The sequence below is a fragment of the Coccidioides posadasii genome, chromosome 1 (genome assembly GCF_018416015.2).
Source record: "Coccidioides posadasii str. Silveira chromosome 1, complete sequence".
Classification (NCBI taxonomy): domain Eukaryota; kingdom Fungi; phylum Ascomycota; class Eurotiomycetes; order Onygenales; family Onygenaceae; genus Coccidioides; species Coccidioides posadasii.
The window spans coordinates 5733988-5751574 of NC_089407.1; the positions used below are offsets into that span (position 1 = coordinate 5733988).

Here is a 17587-nt window from a genome sequence, read left to right on the forward strand (position 1 = left end):
TCACGCTGGTGGCAAGAAAGAAGCAAACAGCGAGGCTTGAATAACCCCGTACAGCACCATCCCACATAATACATGTCCGGGCTTTGCAAACCAAGACCCCCGAAACCCCGGCTTTCCCTCTCGGAGAAGAGACGACGCCAACCACCAATACCATAAGGGATAGCCAGACGCGATACGGTTGATTATTTGGACATGGTAGCTCGTCAACGCTAGCAGTGCAAGAGTTGCCTGAGGCAGAGCAAGCCGAGCGAGGCAGGCTTGAGTAAGCTCATTTTCAGAATTGACCTTGGGTTGTTCATCGTTGACGTCCGTTGCAATCGATTGGCTTCGTGAGCTCACAGCCCAACCAGAGGAGTAGAATAAGATAAGAAGCATCGGACCTGCGATCAGGAAGAGTGGTATATTCGAGATAGTCCAATATCTTAGAAAGCCAACGTTCCTGTAGTTAAAAAGTAAGTACATAAAAAAAAAGAAAAAAAGAAAAGAAAAGGTGCGAGCTGGGTAAGGTGTACCAGTAATAGCTTTGAACCCAAGTGTATATACTCGGGAACAATCTGACGCACCACTCTCGCGGTGACGCCGATGGCTGACAATAAAGCGAGTAGGCAAGGTACTGAGGTCCAACGGCCCCAACCAGGACCATAGCACCTCCGAGTACAACGAACGTAAGCCGGCGCAGCCCAGCTAATTTGCCGCTCCGAGCCTGTATGATTTCGACTAATGCCGGGGTTGCATCGTACGCAAAAAGCATCCCGCTCAGGATGCCATTGCTTCGTACGGTCGTAGCGAGTGCGAAGACACACCCAGCAGCAACGAACTTGAGGTCTCTCACCAGGAGAGAGCCGCTTCGGTCATCCTTCAGGGCCTGCACATAAACGTAGAAGCCTAGGAAATTGAGAAATGAGAAAAGAGCTTCGCTATAGGGTGCGGACAGAAAGGCGCCTGCCGGGCAGACAATGTGCAAAGCCGCCGAGAGGAAAGGCAAAGAATTGCCATATTTGTGTCTCTCGCCAAAAATAGCTTTGCTCAAGCCATAGAGCAGCAATACGGATAAGTAGTGGCATATGTGCGAGAGCCCAATGCCTACTAAAGCCAGATGTAAGACTTCACGTGGCGTTCCTGGAGTTCTTGGGGGTCAGCAGGGCGTCCGAATTTCATTGGGACCACGAAGGAAGATCCAACCAGCTGACAAGGCTGACAACAACTTTGTATAGCCGTAGCCCCAAGCCCACTCCTGTTCATAGAGATACCCTCGCTGGGCGACATTCAAAAAATATATCGAATCCCATCTCGCCAATTTCAAGAAACTGGCGGATTGGGACGCACGGGGAGTGGGTGATAGAATTGTTGTGGACGTATCATATCCTGGGCCGGGGCTGGCCAGCATGACCGCAAGCAACAGGAACTTCCACAGGCAGAACCATAACGTCAATGTCCGCACGGGGTGAGCCGTCATGGCGCGATGCGGCGAGAGATAACAAACGACGAGCGGGGGGAAGACGACGGATTTGGAGTTGCAGGATCCATGGCGGACAGCTCCGTCACCACCAAAGTCAATCACGCTCCTCAAAGCTTCCTGTGCTTAGCGCATGCCAAGCCGCAAGCCACGCCGTCACTTTAACTAGTTACATAGGCCCATGACAGATTAGGTATCCTGTGCGCGACGGGCGGGCTGCGTTTCGGGGCCCGAGGACATGTCGGCGACCTTTTGTTGGTCGATGAAACAGTTTATACTCATGTTCTCAGCCAGCGAAATTCGAACGGTGCCGAGCAACGCCTCGTATCTCAACGCAGCCGGCTCCCGTATCGGGGACTTCACAGTATACACATAATGGTCGGAGATAGGGGCTAGAAGTCTACGGAGCAAAGGCTAGCGAGCTAACTGCCAAGTTTTTCCAGTTTTAAAGCACGTCTGGTGAGCTGAAGATTTGGGTTTTGGGGTTCCAAAGATATCGTTTGCTGCTCATGTGCGATCGGTAGGCTGCATGAATGATCCTGGCCCCGTGTGAGCTGTAGAGGACGCCGTGTCTGTTTGGGACGGAGAAATGAGTTCATCCACGGGAGTAACTCGAACCGCCGCTGACGGAGGCGCATTGAACAAATTGGGGGGGGGGGGGGGGGGGGGGTGCTAAATCGCGCCCAGATCGTGTACAAAGTACTCCGTCGCTTCACGTAAAAATAGCACAGGAATTCTGGAAGCTCCCGTGGGTCTGTTGCACTATTTCTACTCTACTCCGAGATTAAAAAATGGGCCCTGTCATCAAAGATTCAATATCAATCTCGCTTGACGTTCGTGGGGCCCGGAAAAAAAAAAAAAATATTGATGCCTGGCTTTCCTGTCAAGATCCCCACAGCCAAGTCAAATCAGATCGACGCATTTTTCGGTGTCAAAAATATAAAAAAGACTTCCCGCATGGCATCTGACCCCCCCCAAGTTCCGAACCTTGGTACAGAGCAGTCGCCGCTGTCATCGGGGGGTCGGGGTTTAGATCCAGATCAAGCTGAGGTCGATGGTTGCCGGGACCTGGAAGAGCAGTAATTCCGGGGCGGGAGGCGACTTGGGCGGGACCGCTGCGGGCTGGGAAGTCGGCATCTTGTTCTCCGAGCGTCACGAGGAGCTGCATCCTCGGCGCCCATCGTCAGCCTTTCACCGGTCCAGAAAAAATGGACTTTTTTGAATAATACGTAGATTTTTTAAGTTGCCGAATTCAAAACCAAGCCAGGCCTGTGAATCGGCGTGTTGGCTTGTTACAAAAAAAAGAAAAAATAAAATAAAGGAGAAAGAAAGAGAGAGAGAGAGGGACATTGGGATACGGAGTATATATGAATATTTTCAGTTTTCCTCATTGCGAAGGAGAAACGGTGTGTGCTGGGCAGCCAGGCCGCCCCAACTCAACCCTAAAGAGTCAGCCGCAACAAGTCAGCCTTACGGAGTACAGAAGAGTTGGAATTTGAATGAATACAAGGTAATTTAGCGTATTCACCTTGCACGGCCTCGTTGTAATCGAAGGTACTCCGTATATGGGGTACGGAGTACCGGGAACCCAGCACCGAGTACGAGAACAAAGCCATATACGGAGTACTCGGTACGGAGTACTCCGTACATAAACTACTTATGTATTCCTTGAAGGAACGCTCACCCGAATACGACATGAAAACTCACCCGGACAAGCTCCTAAAGTCCGCCGTAGAGGGCTTCAAGTTCCTCCGTATTGGAAGAGGATGTAAATTCCAGCATTGAGCACGTAAGGCCTGCAGACAAATCCATGCAGATGGGCTTTTTTCGCACTAACCAACACCTGATCGGAGGCTCGCTCTGATTTGTTAAGCGGGCAACACAATTCGCGTGTATGTTGCGCTGATGAGCCCGCGGAACATCCATCCTCGTCGATGAAACTCGCCCGCGACGTAATCCCTCCGCCCTCTCCCGCCGGAATACCTCGTAGGACCAGCACCCAAAGCAAGGGGGACTTGAGGACGTGATGGCCTGCGTCCGTCTGATCGCTCTGTGGAACCCACCGGTGGATATGAGAGTTTGGCGCTTCCTCGTTTCGCGCGTTGCTTCTCTTGCCTGCTTGATTGCTTGTCTCTTTCCTTCATCCGCCGACTGCCGGGGTTTTTGAGGGCCCGTTTTCGGTTTCCACAATTCAAGCTCAACCTTCTTTTTCGCCTTGATGACTGACTTGACATCGTCCGTTCGCTCACCTTTCTTCTGTCTGGTTTTGCCGTTTGCTTCTCTTCCTCTCTCATCTGTCACGACAAGGCCATTCTCACATTACTATTCTTAAAAACTGAAAACACTAACCCTCTCTGCTTTTTCCTCGTCTGCGCGCTGTCCCTCGTTTGGTTGATCCCTCGTTTGGTAATCCCTCGTTCCACAGGCTTCTTGCCGTGTAACGAAGCCCGCGCCATCTACATCCAGGGTGCACACTGGCTCTTGTCAGCCAAAACTCCACAAACCTGTCAAGAGTGCGAAACACGAGAAAGATCGCCCGCCCGCCTTTCTGCTCTTCTTCAAGAGTCTTCGGTGAAGACTGCCCTAGTTCCCCGTTCTGCTCCCCGACCCCGTGCTGTGTTTATTTTATCACCCCCATAACCCCCCCTCCAAACCCCGGCGCTATCGTAGGTTGACATCCCAACGTACTTCCATTCCATATTGCTTCTCGCTATAATAAAACCCCCCTCTCTCTCTCTCTCGCCTGGTTCCTGTCTGTCCACCACGAGGCCCTCAGCCGACTCAATCTTCAATTACAGACATAACTTCCCTTGGCACGCATGTGACCGTGAAGCTAAAAGGCACAGCCTTAGCTTCATGGATTCAGCCCAACTGCGCATTCGGCACTGCTGAACTTTTTCGAAGGAGGTGTAGGGGTGTGGCCTGCTGTGTTAGGTATTACAGTTGGGGCCATAAGACAGAAACTTCGCTTCTGGTTACGATGAGAACGCTGCCTCACTCAGCGGCAAAGAGCGCGGAACAATTACTGGAAAAAGGACTCGCGGGCCGGGTGGTTCCTTGAACATATAACAGAGCTTGACTTGACCTTTGCGCCATGCTAGTCAATCTAGGGCTGACTGCTGACGCTGCTGCAATCCATCGACACGAGTTCTCCGCGCATCAGAGTGGGAGGTCCACCACCCCAACCATTTCGCAAGTTTCTAACTCGATCCTGTCTCTTGGATTTATGCCGTCTGGCGTGCGCAACTTGGTACCGGGCAACGGGGCTTCCAGACCAGCGCCTTCAGGCCGAGCGAGCCCCTCGTCTCCGCTGTCAAGCCCTCTGTCCAGCCCCAGGGACTCGGTTGAAGAGGATCGTGGCCGGACTGGAGACGATTTAGGTAATTGTAGTGAAGCAGACCAGAGCGTCCCGACAAGCCCCAGGAGAAAACATACCAATCGATCCAAAACATCATTTCGCTTCGCCCACCCCCCACCCTCAGGCCATAGACGATTAAGAATTCGACCCCGACTGCTGCTTCAGCTACAGCATGTATCGCAGACTTCCCGTCCTATTTCAGCGCTAGATGTGATCCCTTCTTCACTTTTTGGGACCCGATCCACGAGAAGAGTGTCCAACCCGCATCGAGGAAGGGATCGTATTGGGCCCAACGACCTCCTGATCATCCCCAGCGATTCCTACGGCCCGTTGGATAACGAGCAGAGAAACTCGTTCGATGTTCACGGGGATCTCGTTGCTGTGTTAGGCCAGTCCCGCAAGGAGGGCTCCAAGTCGAAGGGGCTGGTGGATATATGCATTGACCAAGGAGGTCTATGGGAAGCAACGCCGATTTCGAACAATGTATACGAGTTTACCCACACAGGCGAAAACGGGCTCCGCAAGTGCGTGCGCTGGGTACTGCGTGGGAAAGAAAACCGCAACTCCATGGGCTTGGGCGCTGGAGGTGAACAAGACGGCAAACGCTACATCTTTAGCATGATCGATCCGACCAGCCGTCGACATCCAGTGATAGCATGGATGACCAGGAACGGTATCGACGTGCTCGATCGATATTCACTCACGTCAGGGTCGACTCGCAGTCGATCAGCGAGTATCTCGGCGCCTAGTTCCAATGCCAAGCTCTCTACCCCAGTCTCCGATCGCAGTGTGACTGAAACAGAAGACTGGCTTCGCACTCTGATCATCGTGACCGGTATATGGGTTGCACTGCGAGAGGGGTGGTCGAGGTACCCGGCTTCATCGGATATAAGACACACCACACCGCGCTCTCACAGTACGAACACTCAATCGACCCAATCGCAGCAGCTACGAATGTCAGAATTTGATGGGAACGTCAGTGAAATGGGGATGGCTACGCAGACGGGGTGTCGTCCCAGCTTTCAGTCCGCTAGGGTACGGATGAGGCAGAATAGCTTGCATGTCCACACTGACCCTCCCTTCCCTGCCCATAGACAAGGGTTGAAGAGCGTTGATTCAGAAAAGCCCGCGCCACGAAAGTTTTCAAAGGAGCGTCGACGTAAACGACATCGTATCCTTTGCATGGGCAGCGAGACCTCCTCGCCCCCCGATAGCCCTCATCCTCCTGGCATACCTAGAGGGACCCCAGGACGGACACGGGGCAGGCATCAAGGCTTGCTAGATGCGGGACTAACCGAATATGACGACCAAGATGCCGGCCATCCGTCACACGTTCCCACCTCAGGCCATTCGCCCCGGAAATCAGACTCGGCGAAGAGGCGTAGATGGTGCGGTCTAGCCTTATGGATTGATTCCGTTGGCACGAAGACGAGAAAGAAAGCACGATAGAAAACCTTCGCACTCTGAATGTCTGCGTTATAGCGTCCGTTTTCTCCCCTCTCAAACCTCCCACTCCGAGTTATTTGGGCAATTCCTTTTATGTAGCTCGAAGCTCTTTTTTGACTACACCCGCACCCTAGTGCATGTATGTACATACATACATACGTACATACTCCGTATAGATATACATAACCTATTACCAGTTGAACCTGAAAGGGAAAAAAAGAAAAAAGAAAAGGAATAAAAAATAAGAAAAGAAAAGTCACAGGAAGTAGGGAGTAACCACGAAGTAAAATAACATTCTCATCTCCCAGTCTTTTTGGCTTGTTGTGTTTAAAAGGGAGGAAGTTGACCGGGGACGAGTCTCTCCCCTCCAATTATTGAGTGAATCGGCAAGCCTCATCCACAGCATAAGTGCATTTTATAGGTGTCTGATTCACCGCCAAGTTCGCATGTCTCCATCGGGAATGCAATATGTAATGACGATGGACAATGTCCGTGTGACGTGCTTTCGCCGAGACGGCTGGAACCGGATGCGAGCTCCGAGGGCTAGTCAGCCTCGACTATCGAGGAAGACTAGGACATCGGCATTGTCCTCCGTACAGTAGTTGTGGACTACTCCTTGGAGGGGGTGGGTGTGTTGAGAAAAAAGCCTCTAACCGGTTGCTTTGAAGAATATTACTCCCAGCCAAATATTCTCCATGCCGTCTCTCCTTTTTGTATTTTTTAACTTTTTTACTATTATTTTTTTTTTTTTTTTTTTTAATTTTTACTTTAATTTAACAGCTAATTAATACCTTCTGTAAGACTCGGTTCTGGCTGGCGACAGAAAAGCAAAAGAACGACCGCAAAAAGGGGGACCGAAAAAGCACGGACACAAGGGAGGGGGGGTTGAAGGTGATCAACAGGCCAAGAGTCTGGTCTTAGCGCCGGTTTAGAGTCGCCCAGTCTGCCTCAAAGCGAAACCTTAAAAAACTTTAAATTGGAAACAAAAAAAAAGGGAGACTGGAAAAAAAGGGGGGAGAGAGAGAGAGAGAGAGAGATTGATTGTTGGAGTGAGGGAGTGGGAGCGGGCTTCTCGAGAAACTTGGGGGGGCGGGTTGGAGGGCTGCGCTGTATGTAGAGGTAACCCTGAGTGAGGTCTTGGTTGACTTGACCACTCCCTCACAAAAACCCCCCCTGGAGACAAAGCCGAAGAGTGAGAAGATTGGCGTTGTATGACTTGGCTGAAACGGGATGGCTAGGGGGAGAACGAACGAATAGTTATGGCTGAGATTACTTAATTTTATCGGGGATCGCGCAATTGCTGCTGCTGCGTAGTGAAGATGAGAGAGAGAGAGAGAGGTCGGTGGGTGAAATTTCCCTGCCTCAACGTGCTGCTGCTGCGTCTCAACAGAAAAAAAAGAAGAAAAAGAAAAGACATCGCCAAGCGCCGATTTTGTGGGGAGCGCGCGTGGGGCTGGTCGGCTGGCAGGCTGCGAAAAGAAAAAAAAAAAAATACATAGGGCCCTTCGACCGCGCCCGCCGTGTCCCTGTTGCGCTTTTTCTCGGCCAAGGTAAAATCATCTTCTTCTGCTCTGAAGATTGCCGGCTTTTTTTTTTTTTTTTTTTTTTTTTTGGTTTTCTTCTTTTTTCTCTCCCACATTCTTCTGTTTGTGAGTTGTTTAGAAAAAAAAGAGAAAGAAAAGACAGAAAAAAAAAAAAAGCCAAAAGCCCTTCAATAAAGGCCCGACCTGTTCCACTACCAACCTGCTCGACCCCACGCTGTCCATGCTTTGAGCTCCCCTCCTTTTACGGAGTACCTTTTTTTTTTTTGCCCTTTGCTTCTCCCTCCTGAACCACTCTGCAAACCTTCTGCCGTTTTTTAGCAAAGCCAACTCTTTTCTTCGTCCAACGACGCACTTAGATGACGTTCCTGTGAGTTGTGGCTTTTTTCTTTCCGGTTCCCCGGAGTCCGGCGGCTTTGTTTTCCTCTGCCCCCTGTGCCAATCCCCATCCATAACTTCGTCCCTTATCGTGTAGTATATCTTGCACGCTTCTGTACCCTCCCGCCCTTTTTCTGTCCCCCCGTGGCCACCAAGACTCGCAAGAGGTCAAGAGGTCGGGGTTACACCTCGATACCCCTGCCTTGCCCCAGCTTTTTTAGTGTTTCGTCACCTATCCCCTTGTAAAGTTGTCATTCTCGGCGACCCTCTTCTTTGATCGTCTGTCCCTCCACACACACACACACCCCCAAGAAAACCGTATTTCGCGTTAAACGTGGCTTCTACGACGCTTGTGCTTAAGTGCATGATCCCGCCATTCTTCTTGAAACCCAAGCCAATCGAGAGATAAGCACGATTTGTTTCCGACTGGGGGGCGAAGAACACGGCTCAGACCCCGTTAACCCCCCGGATATAGGCTTCGCCGGAACGCTACTCTTGCGAAAACACTATATAGAGTGACCTGTCCCCGCCAGCGATCCATCCCTATGTCGACCTCAGGCCCGCTGAACAACAAAGAAAAGGACTACTTCAGAAACATACAAAGAATGGCTACGCCTAAAGTCCAGACGACCGTTCCAGGTACGGTTGGGTTGTTGCTATCCCCAGTCTCGTCTCGTCTCATCTCGTCATTGTCTTGTCATGACGCAGTTGTCTTTTTTTGTTTACATGCCTCCCTTCCCTTTCTTAAAGGACCATTGTTGGGCTAACCTGTATCCAAGACGCATACCAGCAAGCTCTCGTCAGAAACAGCGAATGGGCCTCTAAAACCGTCGAGGAGCAACCTCTTCTCTTCCCTAAACTCGCGTCCGGCCAACATCCAGAGATCCTGTGGATTGGATGTGCCGACTCCCGTTGTCCGGAGACGACCGTCCTCGGTCTCCAGCCCGGTGACGTGTTCGTCCACCGCAACATCGCCAACGTTATCCAGTACAACGACCTCAGCTGTGCCAGCGTTCTCGAGTTCGCCGTCATCTACCTCAAGGTTAAGCACATCATCCTCTGCGGCCACACCTCCTGCGGTGGTGTCGCTGCCGCGCTCTCGAACAAGAAACTCGGTCTGCTGGACACCTGGCTCATGCCTCTGCGCAGACTGCGTGAGCAGAACCTGGACCTCTTCAAGAACCTAGATGCCAAAGAGGCCGCCGTGAAACTGGCGGAGATCAATGTGCACAACGGGCTGCGTGTCCTGAAAGAGAACAGCGCTGTGCTGGACGCTATTCAGGAGCGCGGGCTGAAGCTTCATGGTCTCATATATGATGTCGGAAGCGGAAAGTTGCGCGAGCTTGACACCGAGGAGCCGATGGAGGTGATCGCCAGACGGTTAACGGCATTTAGAACTGTCGCTGGTGAGATGAAATGAAGTGGGACGTACATCATAGAAATCTTATTGGGAAGGGGTGTTTCCGGGTCTTGTCAACCTTTTTTTTTTTTTTTTTGGATGAAATGTTTTTATCTGCTCTCGCTAGAGCTAGAGGATCCAGGCCATCGCTCGGCTCCGTGGGATTTCGGGCCGAAGAGATTTTTAGAGAATGTCTTTTTTTTTTTTTTTTTTTTTTGGGGGGGGGTGGGTGTTTACCTTTTTAAATTGCGACGCAGATAAGGCATGAACTTATCTTCCCAGTTTTAACTAGGGATTTGGACAGTTTTGCAGTCAAAGAATAGAAGTCTGCAGTTCAGCGTTCGCAGTCTGGGGTGTCTCAGATATTTAATGATTTTGATTGTCCACATCTTTTCCCACTTCTCGAGTGGGATGGGACGTACATATTTTGATGCTCTCTCAAGTGTCACGCTAGACGTCAGGGCAAGCTGAAACCGAAGAATGCCCAAATCAAGGCGTTGACAGATGCCTCGTCGTTCGTTCTTCTGCGAGGGACCGTTCGCCTGTCTGTCTCAGGTGGGCGATAGTGTGTTTTGCATCTGCAGATTAAACTACCCATCCCCACGAGCGATGGAGCCAATCTTCTACACAGCACCCCGGCGTTGGTGCTGAGGCCAGATCTGATAAAAAGCTGCCATGTCGGCTTTGTTTTGGACATCCAAATGCCAGAGCGGATAGCATAGTCAATTTCACTCAGGCTTCGCCTAAAGCCATGACGACGACCACTTTCGGCCAACCTGGCAGAATCCTTCGGGTTGGAGTCATTGGGTAAGTCACTACGCATATCATACATACCATATATATATATATATACACCCTGCACCCCAACCCATTCCGTCGTCGTGACAACAAAACTACCCCTTTTTTGAAGATGACCGTGACGATTATGACAATGACACCGCTTACCAAACCATCACCTCTAGATGCGGAGAAGTCTCCCAGGTCGTACATATCCCCAACCTGATCCTCCTCTCCGACTACTTCCGAATCACCTACATCTGCGACATCTCCTTCTCGACAATCACACACTGCAAGACCAAATTCGCTAGCCACGACTTCCGCATCACCACCAACGCGGAGGAAGTGTGTTCGTCGAAGAACGTCGACGTCGTGTTCATATGCAGCAGCGACGAGTACCATGTGCCGCACGTCGTCGCGGGCCTTCGGCATGGCAAGTTTGTGTTTGTTGAGAAGCCCATGGCGCTGTGTCTGCGGGACGTGGATTTGATCCTTGAGGCGGAGGATATGTCGCCAGGGGGCAGGGTGATGGTGGGATACATGCGTCGATATGCGAGTGTGTTCATGGATGCGGTGAGGGAGATCGGGTCCCTGGGCGAGGTTTGCTACGGTCGGGTGCGGGATATCGTGGGTCAGAATTCGACGTTTGTCGCGCAGTCTGGGACGTTTCCGAAACGATTCGGCGATTGGGATCCGAGGAACGTGAGAGCCATGAAGGATATCATGGAAGATATATTCGAGCAGGCGCTGAGGAATGAGCTGGAGCTGCCCGTCACGCCGCAGCTGATGACGATGTGGAGACACCTGGGAAGTTTGGGATCGCATGATCTAAGTGCCATGAGAGAAGCATTCGGGGGGATGCCCTTGACGGTTCTAGGGGCTTCATTATGTCCAGCGGCGGGCCCGCCTTTCTGGAAGTACGTTACCTTGTTCTATTCTCCGGGCTGTATAGGTTTTGTGGAGAACTAACGAAAAAACCCCCAACAGTGCAATATTTCAATATCCAAATTTCACCGTTTCTTACGAATCCGGCATCGATCACGTCCCACGCTTCGACACCAGCATAGAGATATTCGGGAAATGCAAAACCATCAAGGTCTGCTACGACACCCCATACATCAAGGGCCTCCCCGTGACCATGCAGATCAAGGAAGCGCTACCGGACGGTTCGTACCGCGAATCCACGGTCCGCAAAACCTACGAAGATCCGTACGTGTTGGAGATGAAGGAGCTGTATGAATGCGTTGTTTATGAGAAGGAAGTCAAAACGAGCGCTTTGGATGCGAGAAGGGAGATTGAGATGTTCGGAATGGTCCTTAAAGCTGCTGTTCAAGCGCAGGATCAGATGAAAAATATAGCTCAAACAGGAGTTTGAAGGAGGCACCTAGATGGTGTCCTGTTTGGGGATGGTGTGCGATGACACTGTCATGAATTCTAAAAGTATTTTGAAATGCAATAGCGCTTGTGCAAATGGACTCTTCCCCTAGGATCGCTGCAGGAGTTGTATCCCTTGTGAAATATCCAGCATGAATCTCCAGAGTACCTTTTCGACTTTTCAGCTTCCAAGGAGCCCTTCACGGATAATTTATTCCGCGAAAGGCACTGGAGCCCTCGCTGGCTGTTGTTGGCTTCAATTTCAAGCAATCTTGACCACGCTAGTTAGCTTGATGCCCTGCTGGCCAGCTATCGTCATTCTCCCGGCAGCGACGGAGCTCTGGTGGCTCCTCTAATACCGCAAACATGCGCCTCAGTCTCAGTTTTCGGATAGCCTGTGACTGCAAGCCTACATACATTAGGTAGTAGTTAGCTAGGTGCTAACTAATTCCTCCTTTCTTCCAATGCAAATTTAGTGGCAATCCGCGAAATGGCCAAAGCCTTTTGTCCAGACGGCACTGCTTATTCTCCTTCCAGGGGCGCATGTATTGCCACATGTACCCGTGACAGAGCTCGATGGGTGCGGTGTGGAATGCAAGATCGATATGTGGGCAGAGGAAACGAGTAGGGGCGCGCTCGCTGTCCTTGCCGGCCCACGGTCCTTTCCTGCGATTGAATGCTTGGGGCTCACTCCGATGGCACAGGAGTCGACGATTTGCCGTATTGCGGACAAGATACCCGCTATCTCATCACTCCTGAACCCAGCATCGCTGAAAACTTTTGTCTCAAGTCTACGATCCCCCAGCCGACGGATTTGGAAAAATGGACGCTCCGATTTTCGACGACCCAGAACTATTCCGTCAGAGCTGTATCTCGTCCACCAGAGCATGTTGTTTACCAGAGAATCCCGAATGGCAACTCTCGAACACCTTTTCGCAGCTACCGGATACGTCGCCGATGTCTTGGAAACGAATTGCATTGCATTCGCTTTGATGGGTGGGCTCGCCTTTCTGCTTATGGGAGGTCACCGAGGCACATGCAATGTCGACATCGCGATCGATTCCAACATGAAGGACCTTCTCCCCATCCTGGCAATTCAGCCACGGTGAGCGCTTGACAGCCCACCATCTTGTCGATGTGGCCACGCTACTAATTCAAGCTGCGAACCAAGCATATGGTGCCCTACGTTCCCGAAAATGGGCGTGATGACAGTTTTCGTGGAGGCTGGTGCACCCCACGAAGAAAACCTACCCAGTTTGAAAGTCATGGTCAACTTCATCTTTCGTGGTAAGTCTCGAAAACAGGCCCATCCTTCCACATTTTGTTGGGTTTACTCACGAAGCTCCTCGAAAAGGCTCACTTGGCGCGCCCGATGAATTGGAGCTATCATCTGGACGTTTCGCGGTCGTCCGTTTCCCAGGGCAAAGGAATTTTCCGATCTTGGATCTGGCAAATATAATGGCGAGCAAGCTGGCAGCCTTCTTTGCCAACGGGGATGAGAAAGATTTTCAAGATCTTCGCTTCCTCATCGTGAAATTCGGCGAGAGTGTGCACCAGATACAGATGCTGCTGAACAAGACCCATTGCAGGGCCTTCCTCCGCCGATGTGCCATAGTCTGGGTTCCTAATGGATCCGAGCCTCATAGCGAATTGAAGAGAATCCTTGGGCTATGATTGCAGCCAGCCATACACCGGCCCCCGTTGAGTTTGGATTATCATTATAGTGCATATTTTTGGGTTTGCATACTGGTCTTTATGGTGGTTCATCCTTTCCACTCCTTGACCAAGACTCTGTTTGATATGCGACAGTTCCGAATTTTGGACGTTATGTCAGAGTCATTCTTTTTGATCTGCAAGGACTTCCAAAAAAAGCCCATGTGGGTAACCCTGACTTCTGTATATAGCTTTCCAGTCATGTGAAGTGATTGAAGTAGATAATTCGAATGATAAGGCTATAAAGACAGAAAACCACGAAATATTTGCGCTGCATGCTCCCTGTCTTACTAGTAGCTGCACGCTCCAAAGATTCCTAACGCTCAGCTGCCAAGGGGGAAATGGTGCAAGTGTATATTGGCTTGGTCAACACCTATGATTATGCGATGTCGATCGCGAGGCTCATTGAAGCGAATGCTGACCACCTCTTTTTGGTCCAGTAAGGCCCTTCCGCCTCTTCGCCAGTTATACACTATTGTCTGCAAGGACTTAGCATATCGTATTTAATCCCATTCCACCTACAGCCAGTAATAGTTCACATAATTCACTATTGCACGACACCAGAGAGATAAGTGTCCAACTCTAGCCCTTCATCCTTGTTTATTTTCATGGGAGTGCCCTGTGGTATCGGCACCGGAGGGCTTTCGCAAGGCGCCGCGTGGATTCGACCATAACAACTCGGTGAAAAATTTCCGCGTATATTCTCGCAACTAAAAACAATATAATCAGCATTCCTACTCCAGAAACCCTGACAAGAGTTAATCGGGATAAAAATCGAAAGGGAAAAAAAAAAAAAAAAAAAAAAGAAAAAGGTAATAAATACCGAAGCGAAAGGATTATTTCCTCCATCTTTCAATTCCATGAAAAACAGCGAATATATCAATACAACTGCAGAACAAGGAAATAACGTGTGTTAGCCTTCCGGTTACCAACAGGCCATTTTTAAATGGGGACGACACATACACCCGATTAGAGTCCATTGTACCAATTTTGTCCACTTCTTCCATGTCGGTCTGGCCCATTTTAGTTTCGCGCGCCGTCGGTATTTGCGCTCTAAGCGGAACTGCTGCTTCGGAGATAGTTTGGATACGTCTGGGGGCCAGGTGCGTTTGGCTTTGTAGGGGCTTGTATATGCGTCATTGGGGTTCTCCGAGGAGTAAGGGGAGGTGCTGAAGTGGGATTGGGTGAGGGGGAATGGTTGTGAATTGTTATTGGAATGTTGAGGGCGGCAGGGAAATGTGCGGAGGTGAAGGAGAGGGGAGACAATGGCGGAGGAGTGGTGGCGGCGGAAGGTGAAAGAGAGCGGTTTTGTCCACTGGATGTCCTCATTATTAGTGTTTGCAGCTTTGAAATGAAAAGAAAACTTCGAGGGCCAGTTGCATAATGGGATTAAGATCGCATACCGAACTCGCGTCAGTTCGTGTCCATACTGGTAGCCGAAACTGTGACCGGCACGCGCTCCTGCAAACTGCCGTTGCAGAAGAGGCTGCGAGGGACATATTGCTATCTTAAATCGAAATGTATATCCCTGCTGTAATTGCTCAATGGAAGAAGAAGAAGAAGAAGAAGAAGAAGAAGAAGAAGAAGAAGAAGAAGAAGAAGAAGAAGAAGAAGAAGAAGAAGGGAAAAGTTGGCTATGAATGGCGATATTCCTCCCTCCAGATCAGAGCAGAGCAAAAAGCGTCAACGGCGGACGAATTTTGGGCGCAAAGAGCTCCGATTGGTCTGCATGCCAAGACTGCGCTCATTGGTCCGCACCATACTCTCCGCTCCTCCCCTCGCTCTCGTCTCGTCTCGTCTCTCCTCTCCGCTACACTTCGGGCGAAAGTAGTCCATGTTCAGAGAGTTGGCGCTCCGAGGACATGGTTATTCGCAGGCGTGGATGGATCCAGACCACCTCGGAAGGTATCTAAGGTCCTAGAAATAGCGCAATCAACGTATCGACACTCAATACGCCACAGCTTGCTCCCAAATTTACAGAGACTGGAGAACACAAGCCCACAACAGATACCGGAGAAAATGATAAACGACTCGTGATTGTTTTACGTCTGGTTACGTGGATTCGTCCCTGATTCTTGACATCACCCGAAAGGAATTTGTTCCAGCCAACGGAGTATAAAGTAGAAATCACATGAAATGGGCTTAATTTCCGGGAGAAATCTAGAGATTTAACGGAGATCTGCCGCAAGTCTAAATACTCCGTTATAACCAGTAGCCGGAGCTACTGGTGCACCTCAAGGGACACGGAGCAAAGTTGGGATGGACTGAGATCGAGTACCTGCATCGAGAGCCCATTGACAACTGGGCGGAATACATTTGCTTCGGAGGACGCATGTTAACAAAGACACAGTTCCCATGCCGAAAACCAACAAAGGCGCCGCGTCGGCAGCGTCGGGCCAGCAGGCGTGCGCGGCGTGAAGCACAAGCACGCGCGGGAGGCTTTCACATGCATTTCGCTGTCGAATTTGAGTTTGCACGTGATGCGCTAGGCACGGATCAATGATTGTCCATAAGCCTCGGCAGGACTGGGGTGGCTGACCAAGCACCACCTCCTCCGTCGAGAAACATCCATATAAAGAAGAACCGGGAACCCGAGCATCATTGCTCCCACTCCCACTCCCCCTGCCCACCGTCACCCGCGTTATTGTCCTTGTTACTGAGACATATTAGCATTTGCTCTTTTTTGAGGCATATTTTGAAATAGACCTCAAACATTTAGATCGCCATGTCTCAAGGTAAGCTCTCCCCCACGTCATCTCCCCATGCCTTTTTTCTGACAAGGTGCGCTGACATGTGATCGGTTTTCGCAGCTGCACAACGTCTCTCACAGGTCGCTTCGCATATGACCTCCACCAAAGGAGGCGTTTCTGCGCTGACCGCCAAACACCCCGATGATATCGTTGTGACATGCGCCCTCCGAACGGCCATCACCAAAGGTGGCCGTGGCGGTTTCAAGGATACTGCCGCCGCCGACCTCTTGGCCGGTGTTTTCAAAGCCGTGATTGAGAAGTCCAACATTGACCCCGCGCTCGTGGAAGATATTGCGGTCGGATCCGTTCTTGCGCCTGGCGGTGGTGCTACTGAGTTCCGTGCTGCTGCTCTTGTTGCTGGATTCCCAGAAGGAACCGCCGTCAAGGCTCTGAACAGACAATGCTCCAGTGGATTGCAGGCGATCGTTGATATCGCAAATGCCGTGAAGGCTGGTGTTATTGAAGTCGGTATTGGTGCTGGTGTTGAGAGCATGTCTTCGCAGTATGGGTAAGTATTTGTTCGAGCTTCATTAAAAAAAGAAAAAGAAAAAAGAAAAAAAGAAAGAGAGAATGGTACTGATATAATTCAAAAGACCCGGAGCTGTCTCTGAGTTCTCCGATCTCCTAGAGAGCCACACTGAATCTGCCAACTGCAAAGTCCCCATGGGTATCTTATCAGAGCAAATGGCCAAGGACCTCAAGATCAGCCGTGCTGAGCAAGATGTCTTCGCCGCCTCTTCTTACCAAAAGGCCGAAAAGGCTCAAAAGGAGGGTCTGTTCAATGAAGAAATCGTCCCTCTGACCGTCAAGGTTACCGACCCCAAAACCAACGAGGAAAAGACCGTCGTTGTCAACCGCGACGATGGCGTCAGAGCCGGCATGACTCCCGAATCCCTTGCTAAGATCAGACCCGCTTTCGCAAAGGATGGCTCCATCCACGCCGGAAACTCTTCCCAGATCTCCGACGGTGCTGCCGCCGTTCTCCTCATGAAACGCTCCACTGCTGAGAGACTCGGCCAGAAGATCATCGGCAAGTACGTTACCGCCAGCGTTGTCGGCGTGAAGCCGCTCCTCATGGGTATGGGTCCATGGAAGGCCATCCCCGTTGCCTTGGAGAAGGCCGGTATCACCAAGAACGATGTTGATATCTACGAGATCAACGAGGCCTTTGCTTCCCAGTGCTTGTGGTGTGCCAAGGAGCTCGGTTTGCCCATGGAGAAGGTTAACCCCAAGGGTGGTGCTATCGCCTTTGGTCACCCGCTGGGATGCACTGGATCTAGACAGGTCAGCACATTGTTGACTGAATTGAGAAGAACGGGCAAGAAAGTCGGAGTGACTAGCATGTGCGTTGGAACTGGTATGGGTATGGCGGCTGTCTGGGTCGCCGAGTAAAAA

General features: G+C 50.8%; 9 protein-coding genes across 9 annotated transcripts; 6 read left to right on the plus strand and 3 right to left on the minus strand.

Moving 5' to 3' along the window:
* GPI18 (ER membrane glycoprotein subunit of the GPI transamidase complex-like protein) lies at positions 1-1456 on the minus strand (the record flags this gene model as incomplete). Its single annotated transcript, XM_003065644.2, has 3 exons — positions 1-439; positions 513-1119; positions 1183-1456. 3 exons carry the CDS (start codon positions 1454-1456, stop codon positions 1-3), a joined length of 1320 nt encoding a protein of 439 aa, XP_003065690.2.
* Positions 1457-3324: 1868 nt separating this feature from the next.
* On the minus strand, positions 3325-3750 carry D8B26_001668 (uncharacterized protein; the record flags this gene model as incomplete). The annotated part of the gene is made up of 1 exon (XM_066123605.1): positions 3325-3750. The coding sequence occupies one exon, from the start codon at positions 3748-3750 to the stop codon at positions 3325-3327; it is 426 nt and encodes a 141-aa protein (XP_065979680.1).
* An 800-nt stretch (positions 3751-4550) lies between these two features.
* Positions 4551-6263, plus strand: D8B26_001669 (uncharacterized protein; the record flags this gene model as incomplete). Its single annotated transcript, XM_003065645.2, has 1 exon — positions 4551-6263. The coding sequence occupies one exon, from the start codon at positions 4551-4553 to the stop codon at positions 6261-6263; it is 1713 nt and encodes a 570-aa protein (XP_003065691.2).
* A 2461-nt stretch (positions 6264-8724) lies between these two features.
* Positions 8725-9599, plus strand: D8B26_001670 (uncharacterized protein; the record flags this gene model as incomplete). Its single annotated transcript, XM_003065646.1, has 2 exons — positions 8725-8818; positions 8959-9599. The coding sequence occupies 2 exons, from the start codon at positions 8725-8727 to the stop codon at positions 9597-9599; spliced, it is 735 nt and encodes a 244-aa protein (XP_003065692.1).
* Positions 9600-10329: 730 nt separating this feature from the next.
* Positions 10330-11773, plus strand: D8B26_001671 (uncharacterized protein; the record flags this gene model as incomplete). The annotated part of the gene is made up of 3 exons (XM_003065647.2): positions 10330-10385; positions 10541-11272; positions 11343-11773. 3 exons carry the CDS (start codon positions 10330-10332, stop codon positions 11728-11730), a joined length of 1176 nt encoding a protein of 391 aa, XP_003065693.2. The 3' UTR covers positions 11731-11773.
* Positions 11774-12334: 561 nt separating this feature from the next.
* Positions 12335-13403, plus strand: D8B26_001672 (uncharacterized protein; the record flags this gene model as incomplete). The annotated part of the gene is made up of 3 exons (XM_066123606.1): positions 12335-12834; positions 12901-13016; positions 13084-13403. The coding sequence occupies 3 exons, from the start codon at positions 12335-12337 to the stop codon at positions 13401-13403; spliced, it is 936 nt and encodes a 311-aa protein (XP_065979681.1).
* Positions 13404-13640: 237 nt separating this feature from the next.
* D8B26_001673 (uncharacterized protein) lies at positions 13641-15258 on the minus strand. The gene is made up of 4 exons (XM_066123607.1): positions 14846-15258; positions 14406-14757; positions 14266-14330; positions 13641-14152 (listed from the first exon to the last, which is right to left on the minus strand). Exons 1-4 carry the CDS (start codon positions 14939-14941, stop codon positions 14033-14035), a joined length of 633 nt encoding a protein of 210 aa, XP_065979682.1. The 5' UTR covers positions 14942-15258; the 3' UTR covers positions 13641-14032.
* On the plus strand, positions 14961-15479 carry D8B26_001674 (uncharacterized protein; the record flags this gene model as incomplete). Its single annotated transcript, XM_066123608.1, has 1 exon — positions 14961-15479. One exon carries the CDS (start codon positions 14961-14963, stop codon positions 15477-15479), a length of 519 nt encoding a protein of 172 aa, XP_065979683.1.
* Positions 15480-16022: 543 nt separating this feature from the next.
* Positions 16023-17584, plus strand: POT1 (3-ketoacyl-CoA thiolase with broad chain length specificity; the record flags this gene model as incomplete). Its single annotated transcript, XM_003065650.2, has 3 exons — positions 16023-16177; positions 16253-16700; positions 16786-17584. Exons 1-3 carry the CDS (start codon positions 16168-16170, stop codon positions 17582-17584), a joined length of 1257 nt encoding a protein of 418 aa, XP_003065696.1. The 5' UTR covers positions 16023-16167.
* Positions 17585-17587: the final 3 nt, after the last annotated feature.

What these genes read in the sequence shown, in the direction of transcription:
- D8B26_001673 (XM_066123607.1), bottom strand. Translation starts at nt 14,941, where the DNA reads ATGTCCCTCGCAGCCTCTTCTGCAACGGCAGTTTGCAGGAGCGCGTGC. An exon ending in ACAATGGACTCTAATCGGGT is followed by an intron (nt 14,331 to 14,405) that starts GTATGTGTCGTC and finishes CTTGTTCTGCAG; the next exon opens with TTGTATTGATATATTCGCTG. An exon ending in GAAATAATCCTTTCGCTTCG is followed by an intron (nt 14,153 to 14,265) that starts GTATTTATTACC and finishes TATTGTTTTTAG; the next exon opens with TTGCGAGAATATACGCGGAA.